This window comes from Heliangelus exortis, chromosome 28, assembly GCF_036169615.1.
Source record: "Heliangelus exortis chromosome 28, bHelExo1.hap1, whole genome shotgun sequence".
In the NCBI taxonomy this organism is placed as follows: Eukaryota; Metazoa; Chordata; class Aves; order Apodiformes; family Trochilidae; genus Heliangelus; species Heliangelus exortis.
This window is the reverse complement of record NC_092449.1, coordinates 3,643,836-3,667,407: the sequence shown is the minus strand read 5'-3', so window position 1 is coordinate 3,667,407 and position 23,572 is coordinate 3,643,836. Positions and strand designations below refer to the sequence as shown.

Here is a 23,572-nt window from a genome sequence, read left to right as displayed (position 1 = left end):
AAGGTGCAAAGCAGCAGCCAAACCCCCCCAGGGCCAGGCTGCAGAGGGATTTGTCCCATCCCAAGCTGGTCCCCTTGCCTTGATGGCTCATTTATCTCCTTTTCCTTCAAGCTGTGGAGGAAGCAGGCAGGGGAGGGGGGGGATGAGGTGGCAGGGAAGGCAGGAGGGTGGTTGCTAGGGCTTGGGGTTGTGCTGCAGTCAGACACGCAGACAGTTCCTCCCCTGAGATCTGCCCAGACGTGACCCTCTCAGGCAGGGACAATGACTGATAGAGTAGCCAAGAGCAGGAGACACAGCCACGGGCCCTGGAATTGGGCCACATCAAATAAAATGAGAGAGCCCCCCCATTTCCCTCTCCCCAGAATTATTTTAACTCTTTGGCATTATGGAAAAAAGGACTCGGCGAGAGCCGGGCTCTGGGGAGAGGGGCAGCAGCTGGGAGCAGGAGGTGGTTCTGGTGCTGGCACCGGGGCTTGGAGGGGAACCAGGAGCCCAAATTCAGCCCTCTGCTCCCCCAGCTCACCTCCTGCCTTCAGCCCTGCTCCCCAAAACCCCCCGGGCTTGGCAGAGGGCTTGGATTGCTCCTGGAGATCTTTGCCATGGGGGCCTGGCAGGGAGGGAAGGAATGAGCTCTGCCATCCCACCCCATCCTAATCCCACCCCATTGCCATCCCAGTGGGTGTTGCCCCCCCTGCCTGCATCCCAGAGAGCTGATCCTGCTTGGAAGAGTGGGAAAAGCTTCCTCAGGGCTGGCTGGGGGGCTGGCAGCCTTTCCCATCCCATCCCAACCCATCCCATCCCAACCCAACCCATCCCATCCCACCCCATCCCAATCCCACCCCATTGCCATCCCAGTGGGTGTTGCCTCCCCTGCCTGCATCCCAGAGAGCTGATCCTGCTTGGAAAAGTGGGAAAAGCTTCCTCAGGGCTGGCTGGGGGGCTGGCAGCCTTTCCCATCCCATCCCAACCCATCCCATCCCATCCCATCCCAATCCCACCCCATTGCCATCCCAGTGGGTGTTGCCCCCCCTGCCTGCATCCCAGAGAGCTGATCCTGCTTGGAAGAGTGGGAAAAGCTTCCTCAGGGCTGGCTGGGGGGCTGGCAGCCTTTCCCATCCCATCCCAACCCATCCCATCCCATCCCATCCCAACCCATCCCATCCCAACCCAACCCCAGTGGGTGCTCCTCAAGGCAGGGATAATATACATAATAAATATATATAATAAATACTTATAAAGATATAACCCTGAAGCCAGGGACCATTCTCCAGGCTCCCTGCAAGGTTGAGTGCAAGTCCCAACCCCCCCTCCTCATCCCCCTGTGCCTCAGTTTCCCTTGGGGGTACAGCCAGGACTTCTCCCTCCTGCCACCTCCCCACTTCCCCCCATCCTGGGAGCTGGGGAGGCAGGGACAGGGTCACATCCAAGCCCGAGCTGAAAAGCCCCAGCAAAAGGGGGGTCCCCAAGCTGGGGGAAGCCATGGCTGAGCCGACAGTGCCACCTGCTGCCACTGCAACCCCGACCCAGGGGATGGGGACAGCACAAACCTCCCCTGCAGGACACTCTGAGCCAGCTCCAGAGCTGCTTTTCCCTTCCCTTCAAGCTTCTCCCAACTCCCAGGCCCATCCTAAAGCACTTGGAAAGGTGCTGAATGCACCCCAGGTTTATTCCCTTAGGACTCCCCCCACCACCATCCAGGAGGAGACACCCTGAGGAGAGCCTGCCAAGTCAATGATAATTTTTTATTAAATATACATCCTCTCTTGGCACAAATCTTAAAATATATAAACATTATATAACAAAGTGTCTTCACTGCAATAAAATAGAACTCCAGATCCAAGAAAAGCAGTCAAAATTGACACACACACACACACACACACACAGAAAACACACACACACGTGGATGGGGAGGACACAAAAGGCATTTCACCAGTGGTTGTGCTGCTATGTGCATAGACCACACAGGGAGAGAACAGTGCTGGGAATCCCTGTGTCCCATGGCATTGAGAGGGAAGAAGCAGCCCCTACAATTTTCACACACACAAAAAAAAAAAAAAAAAAAAAAAAAAAAAAGGCTGGTTTGTAAGAACCCACCTCCTCCTCTGGCCCAGCCCAAAGCATCCCAGTGTGTTCCCTCTGCCTGCCCAGGACTCCCTCAGTTCTTGTCTCATCTGCTTTTTTTGTGTTCAAGTCACCAGAGGGTGAAGATGACAGTGCTTGAGTCCTTGGGGGCAAAAGGTGCTAAAAAAGTGAACAAAAGTACCACTCTTTTTCCACAGAGGCTCTGAAGCTGCTGCTGGAGAGCACCCAGTACTCACCAGTGCTCCACCACTCATGATTTTCAGTGATTTTCTACCTGTGACACCTCTCCTGACCCTCCCACCATGGTCCTGCCAAGCACCAAGCCAGCTCTTCAGCTGCTCTGCCTTCCCTGGGAATGCAGGGCAAAAAAAAAGGGGTTGCAAGAAGTCAGCTCAGATCCCACCTCTGGCTCTCTCACACATTCAAGTTCCCCAAGTGCCCCTCTCCAAGGGTTGGAGACCCCCTGAGCAAGTGGAGGTATCAAAAAGAGGAGAGGAGAAGCAGCAGGATTTCACAGCTTGAGAAGGAAAGGTGCTGGGATGGACAAGTAGTTCAAGAACCTCTCAACAAATTAAAAAAAAATTAAAAAAAATCAAACCCCAAACACTTGTCCCATCATTTAGTGCCTTCAACATCCTGGCCCCCTCCCCACAGGCATCCCTGGAAGCCTGGGATGGGGGGGTTGTTTGGGCACAGCCACCAAAGCTGCAATTTTGTCATTTTTGGCTGCATTTCATTGGATCTGATTTTCCTGAAGTGCTAGTGCAGGACTAAAGGTGCAGAAGCAGAGAAAGAGGGAGATTAGATGAGAAAAAAAAAAAAAAAAGAAAAAGCACAAGTTAATGTTTGGCAGTTATGCATTGAGGAAGAGTGAGAAACAGGACTTGAGGAGGAAAGTGAGGAATTTGAGAAGAATAAAATGGGAAAAAAAAATTATGGGTAAAGAAAAGGAGGAGGGAATATTCCTGTTAGACTTGTCTGCTTTCTCAGAGCTAAAGGCAAGAGACCTCCTTGGCCACCTTCCTCCCTTCCCAAATCAGCATGCCCAAAACTTCTCAGGCACTCATTCCAGGCAGCAAAGAGATGTGGAACACACCTCAATTCATGCAAGGATTAGTAGGGAAAAGAACACTCTGTTTCTCCTTTGCTACATTCAAACAGAGAAGAAAAAAAATGATTAAAAAAAAAAAAGAGCTATTTAGAACCACCCAAAGCAATAACACAAAGTTACTCTGAGCACTTTTGCCCAAGCAACAAAAGCACCAAACCCATTACAGACTGAATCCAAAGATCTCTCTCTGAACAAACACTCAGCCTGCAAAAACTTGGGGAAAAACAAAAAACAAAAAAAACCCAACCCAAACAAACCATGCTTGGCTGAAACTCCATTGAATTAAAAATCAGGTGCAGCTGCTGAAGAACATCTGAGCCCAAACCTGGCTGTGCTTCAGGTCTGGTTTCTCAGCTCAGAGGCCCCAGAAGCTGCCACCTCCAAAGGTTTCCCCTCCAGGGATCACTCCTGATGGGGCAGAAGGTTCCTTCTGCTGCCCTCCAGTCCAGTCCCAAACAAGAACCTGGTCACTCAGTGTCAGTCAGTCAGGACCCAGGAGGAATGAAGCCACCTCTGATGCTCCAGGGATGTTCAGCATCCCCTAAAATAAGGTGTAGTGGGGAGAAGAGGAACCTGCTCTGATCTGGATGCCTTAAAATTTCCTCACTGGGCCAGAGAAGATAAGGACAAGAGCCCTCCAGTCCAGTTCCAAACAACAACCTGGTCACCCAGTGTCAGTCAGTCAGGACCCAGGAGGAATGAAGCCACCTCTGATGCCCCAGGGATGTTCAGCACCCCTAAAACAAGGTGTAGTGGGGAGCAGAGGAACCTGCTCTGATCTGGATGCCCCAACTCAGCTTCCTCTCTTTTCATGTAGTACCTGTGAAGAAAGGACTGAGCTGGAAGGCTCCAAGCTGAGGGAGAACTTGGCATGGACCTGTCCCCCCAGGCACACAGATCCATGTTGGGCCAGGCAGCTGCTGGCACAGCTCAGTGCTGGGCTGTACCCCACTTTTTGGGAGGTTCAACTGCCTTAAAATTTCCTCACTGGGCCAGAGAAGATAAGGACAAGAGCCCTCCAGTCCAGTCCCAAACAAAAACCTGGTCACCCAGTGTCAAAATCAGTCAGGATCCAGGAGGAATGAAGCCACCTCTGATGCCCCAGGGATGTTCAGCACCCCCAAAACAAGAAACAAGGTGTAGTGGGGAGAAGAGGAACCTGCTCTGATCTGGATGCCTTAAAATTTCCTCACTGGGCCAGAGAAGATAAGGACAAGAGCCCCCCAGTCCAGTCCCAAACAAGAACCTGGTCACCCAGTGTCAGTCAGTCAGGACCCAGGAGGAATGAAGCCACCTCTGATGCCCCAGGGATGTTCAGCACCCCCAAAACAAGGTGTAGTGGGGAGCAGAGGAACCTGCTCTGATCTGGATGCCCCAGCTCAGCTTCCTCTCTTTTCATGTAGTACCTGTGAAGAAAGGACTGAGCTGGAAAGCTCCAAGCTGAGGGAGAACTTGGCATGGACCTGTCCCCCCAGGCACACAGATCCATGTTGGGAAAGCCAACTGCTGGCAGAGCTCAGTGCTGGGCTGTACCCCACTTTTTGGGAGGTTCAACTGCCTTAAAATTTCCTCACTGAGCCAGAGAAGATAAGGACAAGAGCCCCCCAGTCCAGTCCCAAACAAGAACCTGGTCACCCAGTGTCAATCAGTCAGGACCCAGGAGGAATGAAGCCACCTCTGATGCTCCAGGGATGTTCAGCACCCCCAAAACAAGGTGTAGTGGGGAGCAGAGGAACCTGCTCTGACCTGGATGCCCCAGCTCAGCTTCCTCTCTTTTCATGTAGTACCTGTGAAGAAAGGACTGAGCTGGAAGGCTCCAAGCTGAGGGAGAACTTGGCATGGACCTGTCCCCCCAGGCACACAGATCCGTGTTGGGCCAGGCAGCTGCTGGCAGAGCTCAGTGCTGGGCTGTACCCCACTTTTTGGGAGGTTCAACTGCCTTAAAATTTCCTCACTGGGCCAGAGAAGATAAGGACAAGAGCAGAAGTAATTGGCTTCTCCATTGGAGAAAAGAAATGGTGCTCTTGGAAAGGGCTAAACAAAAGTCCACTCACCTTCCACCAGCAATGGGAGAAAAAAAAAAAAAAAAAAAAAAAAAAAGTGACAGAATTCATGCCCATCCCCTCTAAACCCCCTCAAAACACCACCACCTGACATTAATTACAAGGTAAATCAGTGACTGGGGGTTTGACAAGAGAAATCATCATTTGTGGGCTTGGAGCAGGAATGAGTGAGGTGACTGCCCTGCCCATCCACAACCATCAGTGTGTGATCAGTCCCACAACATCAATCCTTCAGGCTGCTGGCTCTCCTCCACCTCCACAGAACAGAAGGGTAGGTGCTCATTTCCTAGGGAAATATTTGGCATCAGCAGCAAGTTATGCCTCAAAGAACAAGTGCAAAGACAAAAGAAAGGAGAAAGCTATTCCTACCAGTCGTGCAATTACCTCCAGTCCCATTAATAAATCAAATGGTAATGACTAAAATATCTACACCAGAAAAGGAGAGCTTGTAAATTATGCCTTAGTTTTCTTTATATTATACACTACAGACTGAATCAGCTGGAAAGGGACTTTTCCTCTTGGTTTATCTAATCTGATTCTCAGAAAAGTCTGAAGTTTGCTCTGATCTCTCTTGCACTCCAAATTTAACACAGAACAAAACCACCCCCAAATCTCCATCTCCTCGAAGATGAGTTTGAAACAGAGACACTGAAAGGTACTTCACTCATTTTGGCACTGGGTATGATTTCTGAGGGGTCAATACTGGGGTCAAGCCCCTTCTCCCAAGGACACAGTGGGGCCAGAACTCTGGGAATCAAAGCCAACGGGTTGGGGTGGGGACTAATGAATGAATGGAGGTGACACAACTGCCACAGCAGGTACCAAAAAAGAGCAAGGTTGTTCAGCAGCTTGGGTCAAGCATGAGTTTGCATTCACCAGATGTGAGCAGGCTTGTGGGAGAGGGAAGTCTGCATCACCCAGGCAGCTTTGAGATGTTTGTTCTTGCATCGCAGGTAAAGCAGCAACCATAATACTGAAGGACAAAACTTGCTTAAATTTTAAGTCTGTAACACTTCTTTTTCTAGTGCACCAATGCTGCAGTCTCTCCAATCCCTCAGAAATGCTGCCTTTCAAAAGCAGGGCAACAACAGAAAGGTTTGGGTAGCCCAAAAGCACGACTGCAGTTCAAGTCAATCCAGTTTGTGAATCCAGGCACAGCCCCTACTCAACAACACTGACAACAAACATGAGAAACTGATTTATAAAGCAACTCAGAACTTTCCTCCCCTGCTATCTTAGGGTCTTTGGTAATCTCAGGGGGACACTGCAAGCAACAAAACCCAGAAATGAGTAGAACATTTGAAAAAGGGCAGGGTTTCTAGCCAGAGCTGACTTCCAGAACAAAACCTGGACCTGTCAAATCCTGCTGTGTCCTGTTGCAGGTAGAAGGATGCTCACAGGTCAGAGGAATCTGGAATTCCCTACAGACTAAACTGGGATATTGCACTTGGCAGACTGCCTCCAGCTAACACGTGTGCTCAGGAACTGCCTCCCAGGAGCAGCAGCCACTTCCCAGGCTCAGGGGGTTCATTCCCACAGCACTGAGTCCTCTCTTTCAGCAGCCACCTCTTCCTCTGCCCACCCAGACCAGGTGAGGAGCTGGCAGCAGCACAGGTTTGTTTGAGAGGCTCCACTCCTGGTATTAAAAAGAGTAAAAGAGGAGGGTGAGGCAGCTACTTTAGAGGACTCAGTTCTGCAGAACTGGAAGAAGAATTTTGTTCAGGAAAGAGTTACTTTTGAGGTTTCCAAATAACTCAGAGGCTCGTTAAAAAGAGGGGGGAAAAAAAAAACACAATCCAACAAGAGAAAACCAACAAAAACAAGAAACATGAAAGGTAAGTTCTTGGCTGCAGGAGAGCATGTGTGTGGAGTGAGGGAACATTAGCATTGCTGTTTCTACATGTGTTGCACTTTTCCCCAGCAAGGGCTGTGGGGATTAAGCTACTACCTTTCAACATTAGTGCTGTGCTGTAATTTACGGAGAAGGATCTGTGTCAGGTCAAAGGTGGTGAAGCTTATTCCCACTGCAATTGGACCTTTGACCCAATTCATGCTGAGTCCTTTGTACAAGCCACGGATTAGTCCCTCTTCTCTTATAATCTCCTGCATGGTGAGAAGGATGGAACTGTACGTGTGTCCCATGACCCCCGCTGTCTGCATCCGTCGGCGAACCACATCCAGGGGGTAAGAAGCTGACTGCCCAATCAAACCTGCACAGGCACCAAACAAAAGCCTCTCCGGAGGGGATGGCTGCAATTTCCCACTGTGATCTGGGAAAGAGAAAGTAGCAGAGTGTAGAAACCTTCTTGGAATAAACAGGTGGTTAAGGGCAAGCGGGCCGAGAGCCGAAGAGGAGGGCTGCGGCTCCTGAGATTTTGTTCCCAAAATTGTTGGTTTGTTGGTGGGTTGATAGCTGACTTGGGATGCAACCAAGTCCTTCTGCACCTTCTTACTCCTCTGCAAGACAGAGACTCTATTTGGTTTTGGTTTTTTTTTTATTTTTTTTTATTTTGCAGCTTGCCCTCTTCGTAGCCCAGAATTGGAGAGAGAAAGAGAGGCACAAAGCATCCTCTGCATGCAGAGGACTTTGCAATTGGCTTCAAGGCCCAGAAAAAGCCTTTTACTACTGAATTCAAACATCTCCAGTTGGCCAAAAAAAGCCTACACACCATTTCATATGGAAGCAAACCAAGTTGTCTTTACCTGCATGTATTTTCTTCAACGTCTCGTAAGTGAAGAAGCTAAGCCCAGCATAGGGAATCACTCCAAGGATAGTTGGTGTAAATCCTCTGTACAAGGTCTTCAACCCTTCCTCTCGGGATATTCGGATGAAAACCTGAACAATATTGCTGTACCTAGCAGGTGGACACAGGAAAACCAAATCTGTGCTGGTTAGTGACCACCCACACCAGTAACATCTCCAGCGGGACTTTCCGGAGGATCAGAAACAATTAATTAATTCTGCTCTGAGCTCATCAAACAGCTCAGAGGGGATTTCAGAAACCTGTCTGCAAAGGGAGAAGCCAGTCACCAGCTCTCCTCTAGCCCTATCACAACATTCTATCCTGCCTGTTTAATCTTTTCTGGAGGCTTTGTGCCAGCTGCCTCCCCAAGAGCCAACACCCAGGTTTGCAGTCTCCTTCCAAGCCCTGGACAACCCAGGCTCCTGGTTATTTAATCAGTGCTCAGACCCCAGCAGTAAGAGGTTTATTACACCAAAGGCTCCGAGCAAGAAGTGACCCAGAAAATGGGAATAAAGTCAGCTGACCTTCAAGGGGAGTTCTTGCATGTGGTGGGGGTGCTTGTACTTGCTTTTGTTAGGCACTTACATCTCCTTCGGCGTGACAGCCATTCGAGCACGGACCATATCCAAGGGGTAGGTTAACATGGCAGCTGTTGTGCCTGCCAGAGAGCCAGCAATGAATCGAGGGAAGGGTGTCAACGCTCTAAAGTAAGGTGAGAGAAGAGACCAAAGAGATCACCTGGAGATGGAAACACCACGTGGCTTTGGAGGATGGCTCTACCCTACCGCCTACTGGAATCCCCTCCCTGCCCGACGGCCTGAAGGGAGTTGGGGGGCTGGGGGTTGTAGCAGCTGTGGTTTGCCACAGCCATTCCAGGTGGAGGTTTAAGAGAAAAAAATCTCTGCTGAGGGCAGCAAGCCTGACTTGGGGGCTTCTCAGGCACTACGTGGCCAAGAGCAAGAGGCTCGGGCCACGTGCGCAGCTTGGGTAACAGCACAAAGCTGGGTCTCCTTGCTTCTCCTGCCAAGAAAAGCTCTTTTGTTTTGCCTGCCCACTCCCAGCACAGGGAAGTGCTCACTCAGTGTCTAGGCCACTTCTTGCTCACGCCTCTAGAAGACACAGCTCCTCACAAAGATCTCCCTGGGCAAGCCTAGAAGCCCAGCCCTTTGCTCAGCTCCCTCCCTCCCTCCCCTCGTGTTCTGCAAAGCCACCACGAGAGCTTCCAGCTCAGCAGGCCTGCACAAAGCAGAGCAACGTGCTCCCTCCCTGCAGGCTCTGGTCCCACAAACTGCTCCATCCTCCTCCTCCTCTCCAAGGACCAAAGCCACCCTGCCTCTTACTTTCCCTGGAATCCATAGTAACTCCCCAGGAGTTGTTTGTACTCCTCGTGGGCGCAGAACTGAATGGCAGCGTAAGGGATGACCCGGACCATGGTGGCTGAGTTCCCTCTCCAGAGACTCCAGAAGCCTTCATTGAGGTAGGTGTGATAAATCAGCCTGTAGGCTTCCTGCAGGCAAAGGATCAAAGGTCAGGCAGGGGCATCACGATAAGAGGGAGTCCAAACAATTCAGGGGAGGGGGGGGAAAAAGGTGACCCCGTAGCTTAATCCTCCTCAAATCCTCCTTCCCACCCCAACCACAGCGGGGCTGATGGCAGCTGCTTAGGTTTGGGTGGCAGCTGCTTAGGTTTGAAGCCTTGACTCCAGAGTAAGACAACTGAAATGTCTTCTCTGGGGAGGCTGAACCAGACAGATCAGAGGAAAAAATAAGAAGGGGAGTCAGGAAGATGGAGTTTTAAATTCAAAACGTCTTCATTTCCCCTCCAAGGGCAAGGCTGGCCTGCTGCCTGCACAAACCACTCCTCAACCCCAATTTATCTGCTTAGTGTGAGACACAAGCATTTAGATGACACATATTAGCAGAGCACACATGGAACAGCCCTAAAGAAAAGACTCAGCAAGCCATGAAAATGATCAGCTCCCAAATTCAAATTTCTGCATACACTGAAACAACCCCAGTGGTGCCTGGGGGAAAGAAAGCAACCAGCATAAAAGACCTAAAAAAATAAAGCCCTGAGCCATGCCACAACAGTTTTTGTCATGTCACAGGTAGAACTTCCAGTACTAACAAGGACTGAGGCCTCCCTGTGCTGGATAAGAACATGAAATGAACATGAAATACTGTCCTAAGGAGTATTAGAAACAATAATTCCCTCTATGCACTTCCACCATGAGTGCTGCTAAGAAACCCATGCAAGAAAGTTAAATAAATACAAACAAAAGATGCTGTTAGAGCTATTACTACCATCAGTCAAACAGGAGACAGACATATCACCTCACCTTGGCAGAAAATCTTTTTGAAGACACTAAAAAGAAAAAATGAGCATTAGGGCTTGCAAAACATTTAGATGGATCAAAAAAAAAAAAAAACAAAAACCACACAGGCATTTTATCTAAGGCATGAAAACAGAGGCAGATGAATTAAAGAGAAAATACAGATTCATTATGGTAAATAAAGATTTTCCACTGGTGTTTCCAAACTCTCTTTAGCAACTTAAGTTCAGGTTTCCACCTACTCTTACGAAAACGCTCGGTTTGGGTCACACTTCCCAACTTTAAAACACTAAAAATAAGTTAATTAAAAAAAAAAAAAAGAAAAAAAATAAAGCAAAACTGCACTGACAACTTATTTGAGGAGAGCATTTCTATGCCCAGGCTCCAAACTAATGCCAGAATCCAGCAAAGAAGGGGTCTGCTTAGCGAGGCTCCACGCAAGAACGGTTTCATCCTCGCCCAACTCAAATGAACACTCAGTTTCTTTCCTTGCATCCACTCAAACTGACAGCATCTCCTTAACTGTGTAATATGCAAGGCATTTGGAAGAAAGATTTATTTGGCAGCCAGCAGCCCTGTTTTGTAACATTCCTGCAGCAGGAAGGAAACCCAGGCTAAAACCTGAGCAGCAACGCTAATGAAACATGGTTCCAATTAAGTGTCTATTGCAGTTTCTTTCAAACTCCTTTGAGACTTGTAACCTCTCAAGTGTATCAATCACATGCAAATACATTTTCACCACCCTGCTTCTTTATGCAATTCCAACACTTTGGGGTTTTTTATTGTTTTTTTTAAAAAAAAACACCTCGAGTGCATCTGGCTCTGCCACGGAGAAGAGCTCCGATCCCTGTCCCCCAGGAAAATCCTTCAGTCTCTAGCTGAAGGGACAACCTTCCTATGCATGCACAGCCCAAAGATGCTTTCCCTCTTCACAAACATGGAAAAGGCCCCAAAATAAAAAGCTTTAGGAGATCAAGAGGCCGAGGAATCCATTTGGTGCTAAGAAATTGGTCAGGATGGGTCCGTTTTAACCACAGCCTTAATGGGCCAAAGCAAACAGGTCTTTTTATAAACTCAAGCCTGCACAAATGAAAGGTGATTTATATGGACAGCTGTTGACTCACCCCAGCTCTGCAGTTTCCATCTCACCTCTGATCCTGACATTTCCAACCTCAGATGAACTACGGGTGTTTGTTCTGGTGGGAAAGCACAGCGTGTCCTCACCACTGCACAAGCAGCTGCTCCCAGATGCAACCCCAGCCCCAGGATTTAGCTCCCTGCAGCTTTAACTCCCTGGTCTACATCCCTGCTATTCCAGACCTCAAGCCCCTGCTATGCTGAGAATGGAAAGCATCTCAAATCCAAGTCAATTCCAAATTAAATCTCATCCAGGGATTAAGATTAAACCGATCCGATTCGTTTAAGCTGGGATGTCAACCAGATTTTAATTTCTTGGCCTCACCAAATTGCCACTGTATGAACTCTCTGCACTCTTCCCTGCAGGACAACCAGTGCAGCTCCTGCCCCAAGCCAGAGGAACTGAACAGAGCCCACCACAGGGCTGAATCCCAACTCCTGCTCCAAACACGTGAGAATTTCCTGTTCCCATCAGTGAATCCCAGTTGATGCACTTGGCAGGTTCCAAAAAGGGCTCTGCAAGCCCAAGTTGGGTATTGCAGCTTCAACACCTCTTGCAGTACCTCCCAGCATGAACTTTGACTCTAACCAGACCAGCTGCAGCAGGGCAATGCTTTTCCCAGGAGAAGGCTGGGTGCATTTAAGGAGGCAGAGCCTGGCATCCTGCCTGTAGCAAGAGCCTCAACCAGCTCAGTCACCTCCTTCCAGCATCACCACATCTCCTCAGATTGCTCCTTCTCCCTCCCCACCTTCTTTCTCCAAACTGAAGAGACACAGAAATCCAGAGTGTTACCAACCACCTCCTCAAACTCTGCCTTTTACTGTCTCTGCTTACTCTGCACTCCAAACCTCTCCTTTCTGTCACGGGGTTTCTCAGAGGAATCAAACAAGAGGTTTTTAGGCTCTGTTCACTGCAGTAACTGCAGCCTGCCAGGGCTCAGCAGACTGAAGGAGGGCAAAGTGCTGGCAACCATCAGAGAAGCTGGTTTTGGATTCTCCTAACAAGAAATGAAGAGCATTTGATGCAAAAGCCAACAGGACTCACCTTGAAATATGATTTTTGTCCTATCCAGTGGAGCCACTGCTGTTTTAGCAACAGCACCAGCCAATGCACCAGACATCAGGGAGTTGAGTACTTTCTTTTTCTCCTGGTTACCCTGGAACAAAACATTGTTCAGAATGACACAGCCAATCCCAAGCCAAAGCTGTCAGATTTTACCTTTCCTGCAGCATTTAGCCTCTCTCAAGGATTTGGGTTGAAATTTCAAGCAGTGAGATCATGAAGCACAAAGGTTAAAACTTGTCTGCCCAAGGTTCCAAGCTCTGCCACCTCTTACATGGGCTGTTTCTGAAAGCTAAACCACCACCTCCTCATGATTGAAGCATGTTGAGAAGTTTCCTCCTTGCCCTCCCAGTAACACCCAAGCCCAATTTCCACATTGTTCCCAGGATCCTAAAGATTTTATTCTTTAGGATATATTCCATTCCTCTGATAAATGGAACGGACAAAAAAGTGGGTTTGTTCTTGAGCTTCCTGCCACAGCTCATATTTATAAAGCAGTTATCTTTACATAACAGAGGGGCAGCAGGCAAGTACAACAACTTGAAATCCAACACTGTGAAGGTTATCAACTGAAAGACAAGTCCAGGCAAGGCTTAAGAATGTTCACTTCTGATGTGCTTCGTGGTGGCAGGGAGCAGAAGCATTAACATTGTCCTTCTCAGAGTGTTTCACAACTAAAAAGTTAATGATCTTTACCAAAACCAGGTGGCTCAGGACAATTTTCCTTTCCCCTCTCTGCTGCTAAATACAAAGGCAGCACTGGGTGAACTTCAGCCTGAGTTTTGCTCTAAATCTGACCAAGGTTCAGTGCCACCACCTTTTCCACTCTTCCTAACAGGTCTACCAACAGCAGCAAGAGGAGGGAAACCAAAACCACAAGACACAACCCTGAAGAAGGGAGGTCAGCTCTGAGTGATGCTCAGCCTCTTCCCAGCAGGTTGGTTGTCCTCAGAAAAATTAAAAGATTACAGTTTAGGTGGCTGTGCACCCCCCCTGCAACTCCCAGGCCCCAGATCCCCCTGGAATGCTTCCTTTGCCTCACTGCTCTTCCCTCAAACCTCCTGTCCCTCCCCAGCAACCTCCTGCTCTTACCTCTGGTGGGAGATGGGTTGATGGAAGGGGCTCCACATCCTGCTGCTTGAAATCCACTTGACCTTCTCTCACACCATTACCCATACCAGTTGCACTTCCAAGTGGGCAGAAGAGCTGCAGCTCCTGAACTGGGAACAAGAGCAAAGCAAGAGTTAAGTGTCCAAAGTAGGAAGTCCTCAGGTAATAAAAAGCTCAAGAAGCAGCAGCAACCTACTCCCCAGGGCCCCTTTCAGTAGGAAAACCCCTCTCCCAAGCTCCCAGAAAAGCATTTCCAGGCTCCTGGCACCATTTCCTACTTTTAAATGTGTGTTTTTAGGGATAATTGGGTGCTATGTAAAATGTGGGTCAATGATATCCACTCTTTTCAACCCAGAAGCTGCAAGTTCCAACATAAACCATCCACAGTTTCTGGAGAGAAGACTCAGATCCTGCTCCCATCCTCTTCCACTGCTTACAGTGAGGATTTTGGTGGCTGCCCAGTCTGCCTGCTGAGCATCTTGATATTGGAGAAGGGACAGAGAAATTCAAAAGGCAGCCTTGGGAAATGGAAAAAACCAGCCCCAGCAGTCAGTCCCAAAAGGCTGCCATCAGCAAGTGGAGGTTATTTTAGGGAAGAGAGAGATCCAATGCCTCACACGTGCTGGAAAGGCTATTTTGATGAGGTGGGGAGTTTGAAGGCAGCACAGCAGTGATTTCAGAGCTCCCTTTCTGCACTCCTGGGCTTGCAGCCACTCCATTGGCTTCCCCAGCTGTGATCCATGCTCTCCCACTTGCCTCATTCCCAGTTTGCTCCCCACCTCCTGGATACTCCAAGTTGCTTCCCCTCTGTCCCTCTCTGGGAAACCTGGGGCACAGCAGCTTGCTGACTTGGAAAGGGCCATTTTCAGCCTATTTTCCTTGCCTTTTTAACAATCTCAAGATATTATATGCCTGTCAGCACCTTTCAGACTTGCTGACCTATTTTTTTTCTCCCCCATCACTCTCATAAATGAGCTCCAGGCTTCAGTTCCAAACCCCCTCAGCTGCAGCAGGGATATTAACACAAAGCTGGAGAGGGATCAGCTTTGTCTGTGCTCCTGCACCACCAATTTGGGATGATGAAGCTGATCACCACCCCTCTGCTCTGTCCAAGGGAGGACAAACACATCTGGGTACTTTTAATGCCAGACATCACTTCCCAGAGCTTTGGGAAGACCCAGATCCATGTGTTTCCAACTCCTGAGGGGGGTTTTAAAAAGAGGAGGATGCTCAGAGAATAATAAGTCAAAAAGGTCAGGGAAGGTAACACCTGATACTCCAACCCAAAACCTAAACAGCTCCAACCCTTGCACTTGGAAAGTGCCATCAAAGATTGGGAATAAAACCTTCCCTAAGGATCAAGGGCAAAGATGATTCCTAAAATTGTGGAGCAGAGCACTTCATGAAATGATCCTGAAGAGCACAGACTGTTGATTACTGCTAATTACTACCTGCAGTTACTTCCTCTCCTCCTTGTCTCGTGTGCCTGGAAAGTTTATTGTAAAACAATGCCTTTCAGCAAAAGCAGGAAAGAAATCACAGGTAGAAATATTATCCCTAGCCAGCTCAAAAAAAAAAAAAGAAATCTAGGTCACAATATCAGATTTATCTCTACCAAAAATAAACCCACCAAAATAGAACCCACACTAAAGAGCTTTAGGAATGCAATATCCAACTTTGCTTTAAAACATGAGTCTGAAAGATGATGGAGAATGAGATGACTGAAAGGAAATTTGAAAAACTGACCTGATGTTGCTAAGCTCAGACTTATTCTAAAACATCCACATGCAGAAAGATGATACCCATTTCCTCCACAATATTCCATCCAATCCAGAGATTTGCTTTTTTTTCCTTTTTAGTGCCCAATGCCCTGAACACATCTGTCCCTGTGCTCTGTTTTACACAACCTCCCCACATGCTCTACATAAATACAGGCTCTAAACTCTCAGAGACCTTAAAGCAAAAAGCACATTTATTATTTTGCCTCCGAGTTGCTCACTGCAAAGCAATGCAGCTTGAGTTGATTTTGGAGGGGGAGTTTTGAACTGCACTTTGGCTTTTCTGACCAATACTGCAGAGAAGAGCCACAGGGAACAAAGCTTTGAAGTTGCAGTGTGAATTTGTGGTGCCTGGCCAGGAGAAGCCAGACATTATTTTGCATCTAGAGCAATCTGAGCAGATATAACAACCTGACTCACTCATTAAGTAATCCACTGAAACCCAGCAGGGAGCAGCTGGGTATTTTTTAAATCCTTGTATTTTGTGGAGCCCTGCACACAGTCATTACTTACGTTTGCAAAGCCACAGGAAACAAGAAAAAAAAAAAAAAAAGAAAAAGCTGGGGATTAGATTGATTTTTTTTTTTTTTATACCACACTTCTGTGTTATTTATTTTGCAGTTACGTGGGTCCTTGTCACACATCTGGAGCTCAGCACTACAGCATTCCCCTAAGAGAAAATCCAGTGAGAAAACAAGATTGTTGGCCAAGGTGAGCTCAGAAGTTAAGGAGGTTTCATGAGTAACATTTGCTGGGCTTTTACAACAAAATGCAGGGCAGGTTATTGAAAGTACAAAGCACTGATATTTCCAGCATCCAGCTTCAGTTAAAAAAAAACCTCCCTGTAACTCAGGCCTGCTGATTCCCAGGCAGAGGTTAAGGATTATTTCCCAGGATTACTCTGCATTGGTGAGGTCACACCTGGAGTATTGTGTCCAGTTCTGGGCCCCTCAGTTCAAGAAGGACAGGGAAGTGCTTGAAAGAGTCCAGCGCAGAGCTACTGAGATGATTAAGGGAGTGGAACATCTCCCTTATGAGGAAAGGCTGAGGGAGCTGGGTCTCTTTAGTTTGGAGAAAAGGAGACTGAGGGGTGACCTCATCAATGTTTTCAAATATGTAAGGGGTGAGTGTCAGGGAGATGGAGTTAGGCTTTTCTCAGTGGTGACCAGTGATAGGACAAGGGGTAATGGGTGTAAATTGGAGCATAGGAGGTTCAAGTTGAATATCAGAAAAAATTTTTTTACTGTAAGGGTGACGGAGCCCTGGAACAGGCTGCCCAGGGGGGTTGTGGAGTCTCCTTCACTGGAGACATTCAAAACCCCCCTGGACACGTTCCTAGGGGATGTACTCTAGGGGGCCCTGCTCTGGCAGGGGGGGTTGGACTAGATGATCTTTCGAGGTCCCTTCCAACCCCTAGGATTCTATGATTCTATGATTCTGATTATTTCCCAGGCTGGGAAATGGGGAAGCTCAGCCCCTTTGGTTTGGAGTTGAGGATCTCAGAGCTCCTTTCCAAGCTGGCTGATTGCTGGCAGGGGCATCTTTGCTAAAGGGAGGAGCTCAGCTGCCAAAAGCTGCTTTGGGATGGTCCTCAGAGCCCTGGGATTCTTTCTAGGTGTCCTGGCCATGATTCCAGGAACTGCAGAAACATCTCTGCACGAAAGCAAGGAGAGGGATGGGATCTGCTCTGTAGAGGAAAAATCAGAGCATTGTTAGTGCTTTCCTTCCCACCCTCCCAGCTCTCTCTAGGGGCACTTCATGAATACCTGAGCAAGTTCAATCAAGCTGTCAAATTGACTCCCTGACAAGTCAGACACTCTGCTTTTCTTGCTGGTGATTTTGATTAAAAGGACAGGAGAGACAGAAGCAAGTTATTCAGATGATAAAAGCAACTTCCTGGGAAGAATGTCTTAGAGGCAGGTGCCAGCTCATTGCCCACAGCAGAGAGTTCAGAGAAAAAACCATCTCTAGCTGTCCAAGCTGCTTGTGAATCCCCCCATGATGCTGTATTGCAGCTAGGAAATTAATAAATTGCATCTATTAAATTAATTGTTTTAAATGACACAGTCTTAGGATAATCAGAGCCAGTTTCAGAGCCCACAACTAATAAATAAACCCAGTTTCTCCAGCTCAGGTGTGGACAATTAAAGTAAAAAAGTAAAGGTGAGGAGACACTTTCCTGTTTCAAAAGCAAACCTTACTTAAAAGCTTGACTTGATATCACAGAGCCTGACCTGCCCAAAATATGTATTTTATTTATTTTACCAATTATGCACCTGGAGATGAACACCACAAACTTCCAAGAGAAGGAGGAGATTGGGGTTTTGCATAAAATTCAGCTGCTGGAGGTAGAAATCCCACCACCAACATCCCACCCACTCTCACAGACTCCAAACTACCTGTAAATAGCAAAATAACTACAAAACAGACCCAGCCAGTAAAGTTTTCACATTACTCCATCATCAGAAAGCAGGAGAAGCCCAAGCATCCAGCCCAAAGTCTGGATGTCAACGTGTCAGTACCAAAAATAAAAAAAAAAAAACCATGTTTGTCTGATATTCTCCAGTGGAGTTTAGACCTGTCACTGAACACAAAGATTTCTGCAAGAATTCCAGCAAGAACAGCAGATCCACTGCAAAGCAAACACCCAGCCCCACCAGCTCCCTGCATCCAGCAGCAGCTATTTGCTAAGAAATGTTTGCTTTTTCCTCTCAGACAACCCCAGCAGTCATCAGAAAAGTAATTGAGGAATTCTGGATGTGGGAGGGCCCTGACAAACAGGTCATGGCAAAACCACATTGCTGCAGCAGGCAAGATGCCCAGAAAATCCACTGGATCTGAAGAAACTGAGTCCTGCTATCCACTGCTCTCTAATCATTACCAAAAAAGAGGAGATAGGAATTAAGAAGGCTCTTTTTTTAAAATTTATTTAATAATTTTTTAAATTTATTTAATAATTGGGTGTTGTGCACCTACCATACTCTTACAGGAACTTAGGGGAAGTCAGAGTTCACCTCTGGGGCAGAAATTGAGTTTTATTCAGGTGAAATGACTGCTACAACTCCATTCACTTCCCTCATTACCCACTTCCTAATTCTTTTTTTTTTTTTTTTTTTTTTTTCATATATGATGTCCTTATCACCACTAATGAAAGCAGGTAATTAAATCAGGACAAAAGAAAACCAAGAGAGCACCTGCAGACATTTTCACACCTTTTCCCAGGCAGGCTGAAGTTAAACAGTGCCCAGGGAAGTTGCTCAATTAGGTTTCCTTCAATTGGTTTTGTTCAACTGAGCAATTGAGCCTGACAGAAAAAAAGGTCTGGGAAGAGCTGAGATTACTGCAGCCTTAAATCCACCCTTGGAGCAAAAGCATCACAGAAAATCACAGAGAAAAGGGCTGAAACCCTCAGAACAGGGGGGGATGAGCTATAACTAGATGGCCCCTTGAGGTCCATCTTTGCCTTCCAGTTTGATTAAGTCATTAAAAATCAAGAACAGATATGCCCTGCAGACTCAGCTCTCTTCAGTCACATTCATCTCTGGGCTGCACACAAATCTGATCCCAAAACATTAAGCTATGAATAGTTCATTGCACTTTTTCCTTTCAAGGGCTGCACAGAAGCTGTTAGGATGATTTGAAAGAATCACTGACTGAAAGACTAAATTACAGTATCTGGAAGAGTTTAATTTTTTTTTTTTTTTTTACCAGCCTTTCCTAGCTCCAAAGTACAACCCCAAAGCTCCCTCAGCCAGGGAAAACTCCAGTCTGCCAAGAAAAGTCAGGATAAAGATGTAAATTCTTTGCATGGTTTAGATTATCTGAGTTGGATTAAACCAGCTGCAGAACACTGAGAAATGGTTAAATCCAAACCTCTGCTTGCAAATCCAACTGTATTATTATTATTAATCCAAGGAGCCTCCTGTTTCAAACCCAGCTTGGAAGGAAAGGAAGAGAGCAGAGAGCAGCTTGGCAAGGAAAAACACTGCTTCATTCTTCAGCTCCTCAAAGCCTGTTGCTGGGAACACCTCAACTGTGCTTTCCACAGCAAAAAAATAATAAAAAAAAACCCAACCTGAAGACCAGGCCTTATCTGCAAGACAAACAGCAGCTTTAGCAGAGGGAGAAGGGGACTGAATCCCAGGGCCCCTCTGCTCAACCCACTGCCTTTGCCAGCCAGCAGCTGCTTTCCTGCAGGAACAGAAGGCAGAAAACCACCCAAGCAACAACAGAGGCCAAAGCCCAAGTGTCCCCTGTGCTCAAATATTCCCCTCAAAAATCATTTTGCAGAGGAAATGTCATAAAGAAATTAAAATCAAAAGTCAGGATAAAGAGACAAATTCTTTGCATGGTTTTAGACTATCTGAGTTGGATTAAACCAGCTGCAGAACACTGAGAAATGGTTAAATCCAAACCTCTGCTTGCAAATCCAACTGTATTATTATTATTATTCCAAGGAGCCTCCTGTTTCAAACCCAGCTTGGAAGGAAAGCAAGAGAGCAGAGAGCAGCTTGGCAAGGAAAAACACTGCTTCATTCTTCAGCTCCTCAAAGCCTGTTGCTGGGAACACCTCAACTGTGCTTTCCACAGCAAAAAAATAATAAAAAAAAACCCAACCTGAAGACCAGGCCTTATCTGCAAGACAAACAGCAGCTTTAGCAGAGGGAGAAGGGGACTGAATCCCAGGGCCCCTCTGCTCAACCCACTGCCTTTGCCAGCCAGCAGCTGCTTTCCTGCAGGAACAGAAGGCAGAAAACCACCCAAGCAACAACAGAGGCCAAAGCCCAAGTGTCCCCTGTGCTCAAATATTCCCCTCAAAAATCATTTTGCAGAGGAAATGTCATAAAGAAATTAAAATCAAAAGTCAGGATAAAGAGACAAATTCTTTGCATGGTTTTAGACTATCTGAGTTGGATTAAACCAGCTGCAGAACACTGAGAAATGGTTAAATCCAAACCTCTGCTTGCAAATCCAACTGTATTATTATTATTATTCCAAGGAGCCTCCTGTTTCAAACCCAGCTTGGAAGGAAAGCAAGAGAGCAGAGAGCAGCTTGGCAAGGAAAAACACTGCTTCATTCTTCAGCTCCTCAAAGCCTGTTGCTGGGAACACCTCAACTGTGCTTTCCACAGCAAAAAAATTTAAAAAAACCCAACCTGAAGACCAGGCCTTATCTGCAAGACAAACAGCAGCTTTAGCAGAGGGAGAAGGGGACTGAATCCCAGGGCCCCTCTGCTGAACCCAGCCAGCAGCTGCTTTCCTGCAGGAACAGAAGGCAGAAAACCACCCAAGCAACAACAGAGGCCAAAGCCCAAGTGTCCCCTGTGCTCAAATATTCCCCTCAAAAATCATTTTGCAGAGGAAATGTCATAAAGAAATTAGAATCAAATATTCTCTTGGTCCCCAAGCCTCCTGGGAGCTGTGGAAATTCCAACTTTCCCATCCCTGGCTCCTGGATTGATTCACCTGAATGTCACCACAGGCACACGCAAGGTCCCAGAGAGGCAGATCTCAGAGATTATTATTTTTTTTTTAATTCCAAATGAGATTCTTTTGGAATACAAGCAGTCCCCAGTCAATACATGAGCAGCCTTTGCCAGAAACCATTTCAACCCAACAATGGGTAATTACCACCTCAGCTCTAGAAGCCCAGCAGTTTCAATTGCCTGTGGGAAAAAAAAAAAAAAAGAAAAAAAAGCAAAAAGAACTTAAAATCTTGCATCATTAAGCAGAATGAGCCAGAAGTGTGCCAAGCAGGTGTCATTTCCTAATGGCAATGGGCTGTGCAGGGTCATGTTACCCACCCTGCTGTCCTACTCACTGGATCCTACTCAAAGTTTAGCAGCAACTCTGCTGCACCAAAGTAAATTTCAATGAATTTGGATTCTTTTCTGGCAGCACTCAGAGGTGGCAAAGCTCCAGCATCCACTGCAAGGAGCAGCAGGTTGAAAGCACAACCTAAAGAGCTCCTCTGCTGCTCATTTATTCTGCAGCCTGGAGGAAGCTGTTTGCATTTCAGCTGATCACCCAACATAACCTCCCTCCATCCTTCATAAAACACCCACTTACACATCACCTGGCAAACAGAGAACAGTGTGAAGCATTGGGATGGGTTTCACATAAAATCTTCTTATTTTCACATAAAATTTTCACATAAAATCACATCTTCCTACAACCAGCACCAAAGTTACCAGAAGAAAATTATTCCTGGTTCCCGAGTTGGGTTTTTTTTGGTTTTTTTTTTTTTTTTTCTACCAGCAAACCTGTCTGACCTGTACCAAGCCCATCTGCTTCACCAGGTAACCACACACTCAGGGTTGCACTGCTGCTCACCTTACCTTTTATCCAACCTCCTGAAGCCCAGGTGAACACCAGACAGACCCCAAGCACCCCCTTGCAGTGGGGAACAGCTTCAGCTACAGCTGAAGCCAAAAGGAGATTTTTGCAGCTCCTGAGCCAAAATTCCTGGGGCCAGAGGGTTCCTGGTGAAGCCCAACACCAAGGAGAGCCCCAACTCCCCCTCTCAAGCCCAACATTGAGAAGTCCTCAGCAATGATTCTGATTCAGAGTCAGCCTGGAAGGCTGTAAAGATGCTCAGAGATACCTAGAATCCAGCCCTGGTGTTTTAGACACCCAAACATACAAATATTTTAAAATACATTCACTCCCAGGTCATTGGGATGGTCACACCAACCCTCTGGCACCTCCTCAGCTGTTTCCCAACACCCACAGACTTCTCTCTTCCTTCACACCCACCCCACCTCTCCCAAACCAGAGGCATTTAAACCCTTTCCAAAACACTCCAAACTCCTCAAACCACAGGAAAAAAAAAAAAAAAAAAAAAAGCACAGCAGGAGCACACAACCTCCATAAAAGGCTTTGGGTTAAGGTGACCAGAAGAACCAACAAGAAAAAAAAAAAAAAAAAAAAAAAGCCAACTCAGGGCAGACTCCAAACCCACTTTACAAAGTTTGCTAAATTAACACCCACCAGGAAAAAAGCTGCTCAGCAAACATCTCCAGCTCCTGCAGACTCCAGGGGAGGTTTAAGGTCAACAAAACAACTGCAGCACCAGCTCTCTGCATTTATTAACCCTGGGCAATAATTCCCAGGGTTTTCCACCTGTTTTTCTGTTACACCTTAAACCCCAGGTCTCCCAGTTCCACATCTGAAGGCGAAACAAAAGTCCCCCCCTGCCCAGCAACTTTTTTGCTTAAGGCTGGGATGGCAGCAGAAGATGCTGAGAGATGGGTGCTCCAGGTCTCCCCTGCCCTCTGGGACCCCCCCTCACCTTCCTCTCAGGTTGCCATTGACTTAAAACCCATAAAAATAACAAAAAAAAAAAAAAAAAAAAAAAAACCAAAAAAAAAAAACCCCAAAACACCCGACCGAAAAATCAGACCCGGCACGGGGTGCTCCTCAGCAGCTCTTTGCTCTAAAGGGGATGAGGAACAGAGCCTGGGACAGACACACAGCTCAGCTGGGCTGGCAGGGGACAGGGACACGGAGGGGACACGGAGGGGACACGGAGGGGACACGGAGGGGACACGGAGGGGACCCCGGGGCCGCACCTCAGGGGTCCCAGGGCCAAGGCCGCTCCCCCACAGCCCGGGTTGGGTTCCCCCTTCTCCCCCCAACTCCCGGCTAGAAGGTAATGAGGGCGATAAAACCCGAACGCAGAGACCACGAATCCCCGGCGCTACCGAGACAGCCCCGGAGGGCAAACGGGGGGCGAAGCGGCGGTGACCCCGCGGGGAGGCCGCGCCAATGTCACCCGGCCCCGCACGCAGCCAGACGGCCCGGAGCCGCCCGGCCCTGAGGTCGGAGGTGAGGGTGATGGGTGCCCGGGGCTGTGTCAGTGCCCGCCGGAGGGTCCCGGGGCCGCCCCGCACTCACCGGCTCCGCTCCGCGCTCGGCGCCGCCTCAGCCGCCGTCTCCCCGCGGCCCCCGCGCCTCCCCCTCCCTCTTCCCCGCTGCGCCCGCGGGAGGCGGGGCCAGCTCTGAGAGGCGGCCAATCGCCGGAGGCGGCGGCAGAACGGCGCGCGGGGAGTGGCTGGGCCGCGCCTGACAGACAGCGGCGGCAGCCAATGGGTGGAGTGGATGGGCGGAGCGAAGGAAGAGGGAGTGGGAGGTGGAGGGGGGGGGAGCGGAA

At 47.9% G+C, this 23,572-nt stretch overlaps 2 protein-coding genes across 2 annotated transcripts in view; one reads left to right on the top strand and one right to left on the bottom strand.

Annotated features, from left to right (window-relative positions):
• Positions 1–23,572, top strand: part of HOMER3 (homer scaffold protein 3) — a 68,195-nt gene that overhangs the window by 2,123 nt on the left and 42,500 nt on the right. The gene's annotated exons all lie outside the window — the stretch shown is intronic.
• On the bottom strand, positions 1,724–23,386 carry SLC25A42 (solute carrier family 25 member 42). Its single transcript, XM_071727790.1, has 9 exons — positions 23,317–23,386; positions 13,625–13,752; positions 12,515–12,626; positions 10,339–10,364; positions 9,341–9,507; positions 8,586–8,702; positions 7,960–8,111; positions 4,673–7,526; positions 1,724–3,734 (listed from the first exon to the last, which is right to left on the bottom strand). The coding sequence occupies exons 2-8, from the start codon at positions 13,706–13,708 to the stop codon at positions 7,201–7,203; spliced, it is 984 nt and encodes a 327-aa protein (XP_071583891.1). The 5' UTR covers positions 13,709–13,752; positions 23,317–23,386; the 3' UTR covers positions 1,724–3,734; positions 4,673–7,200.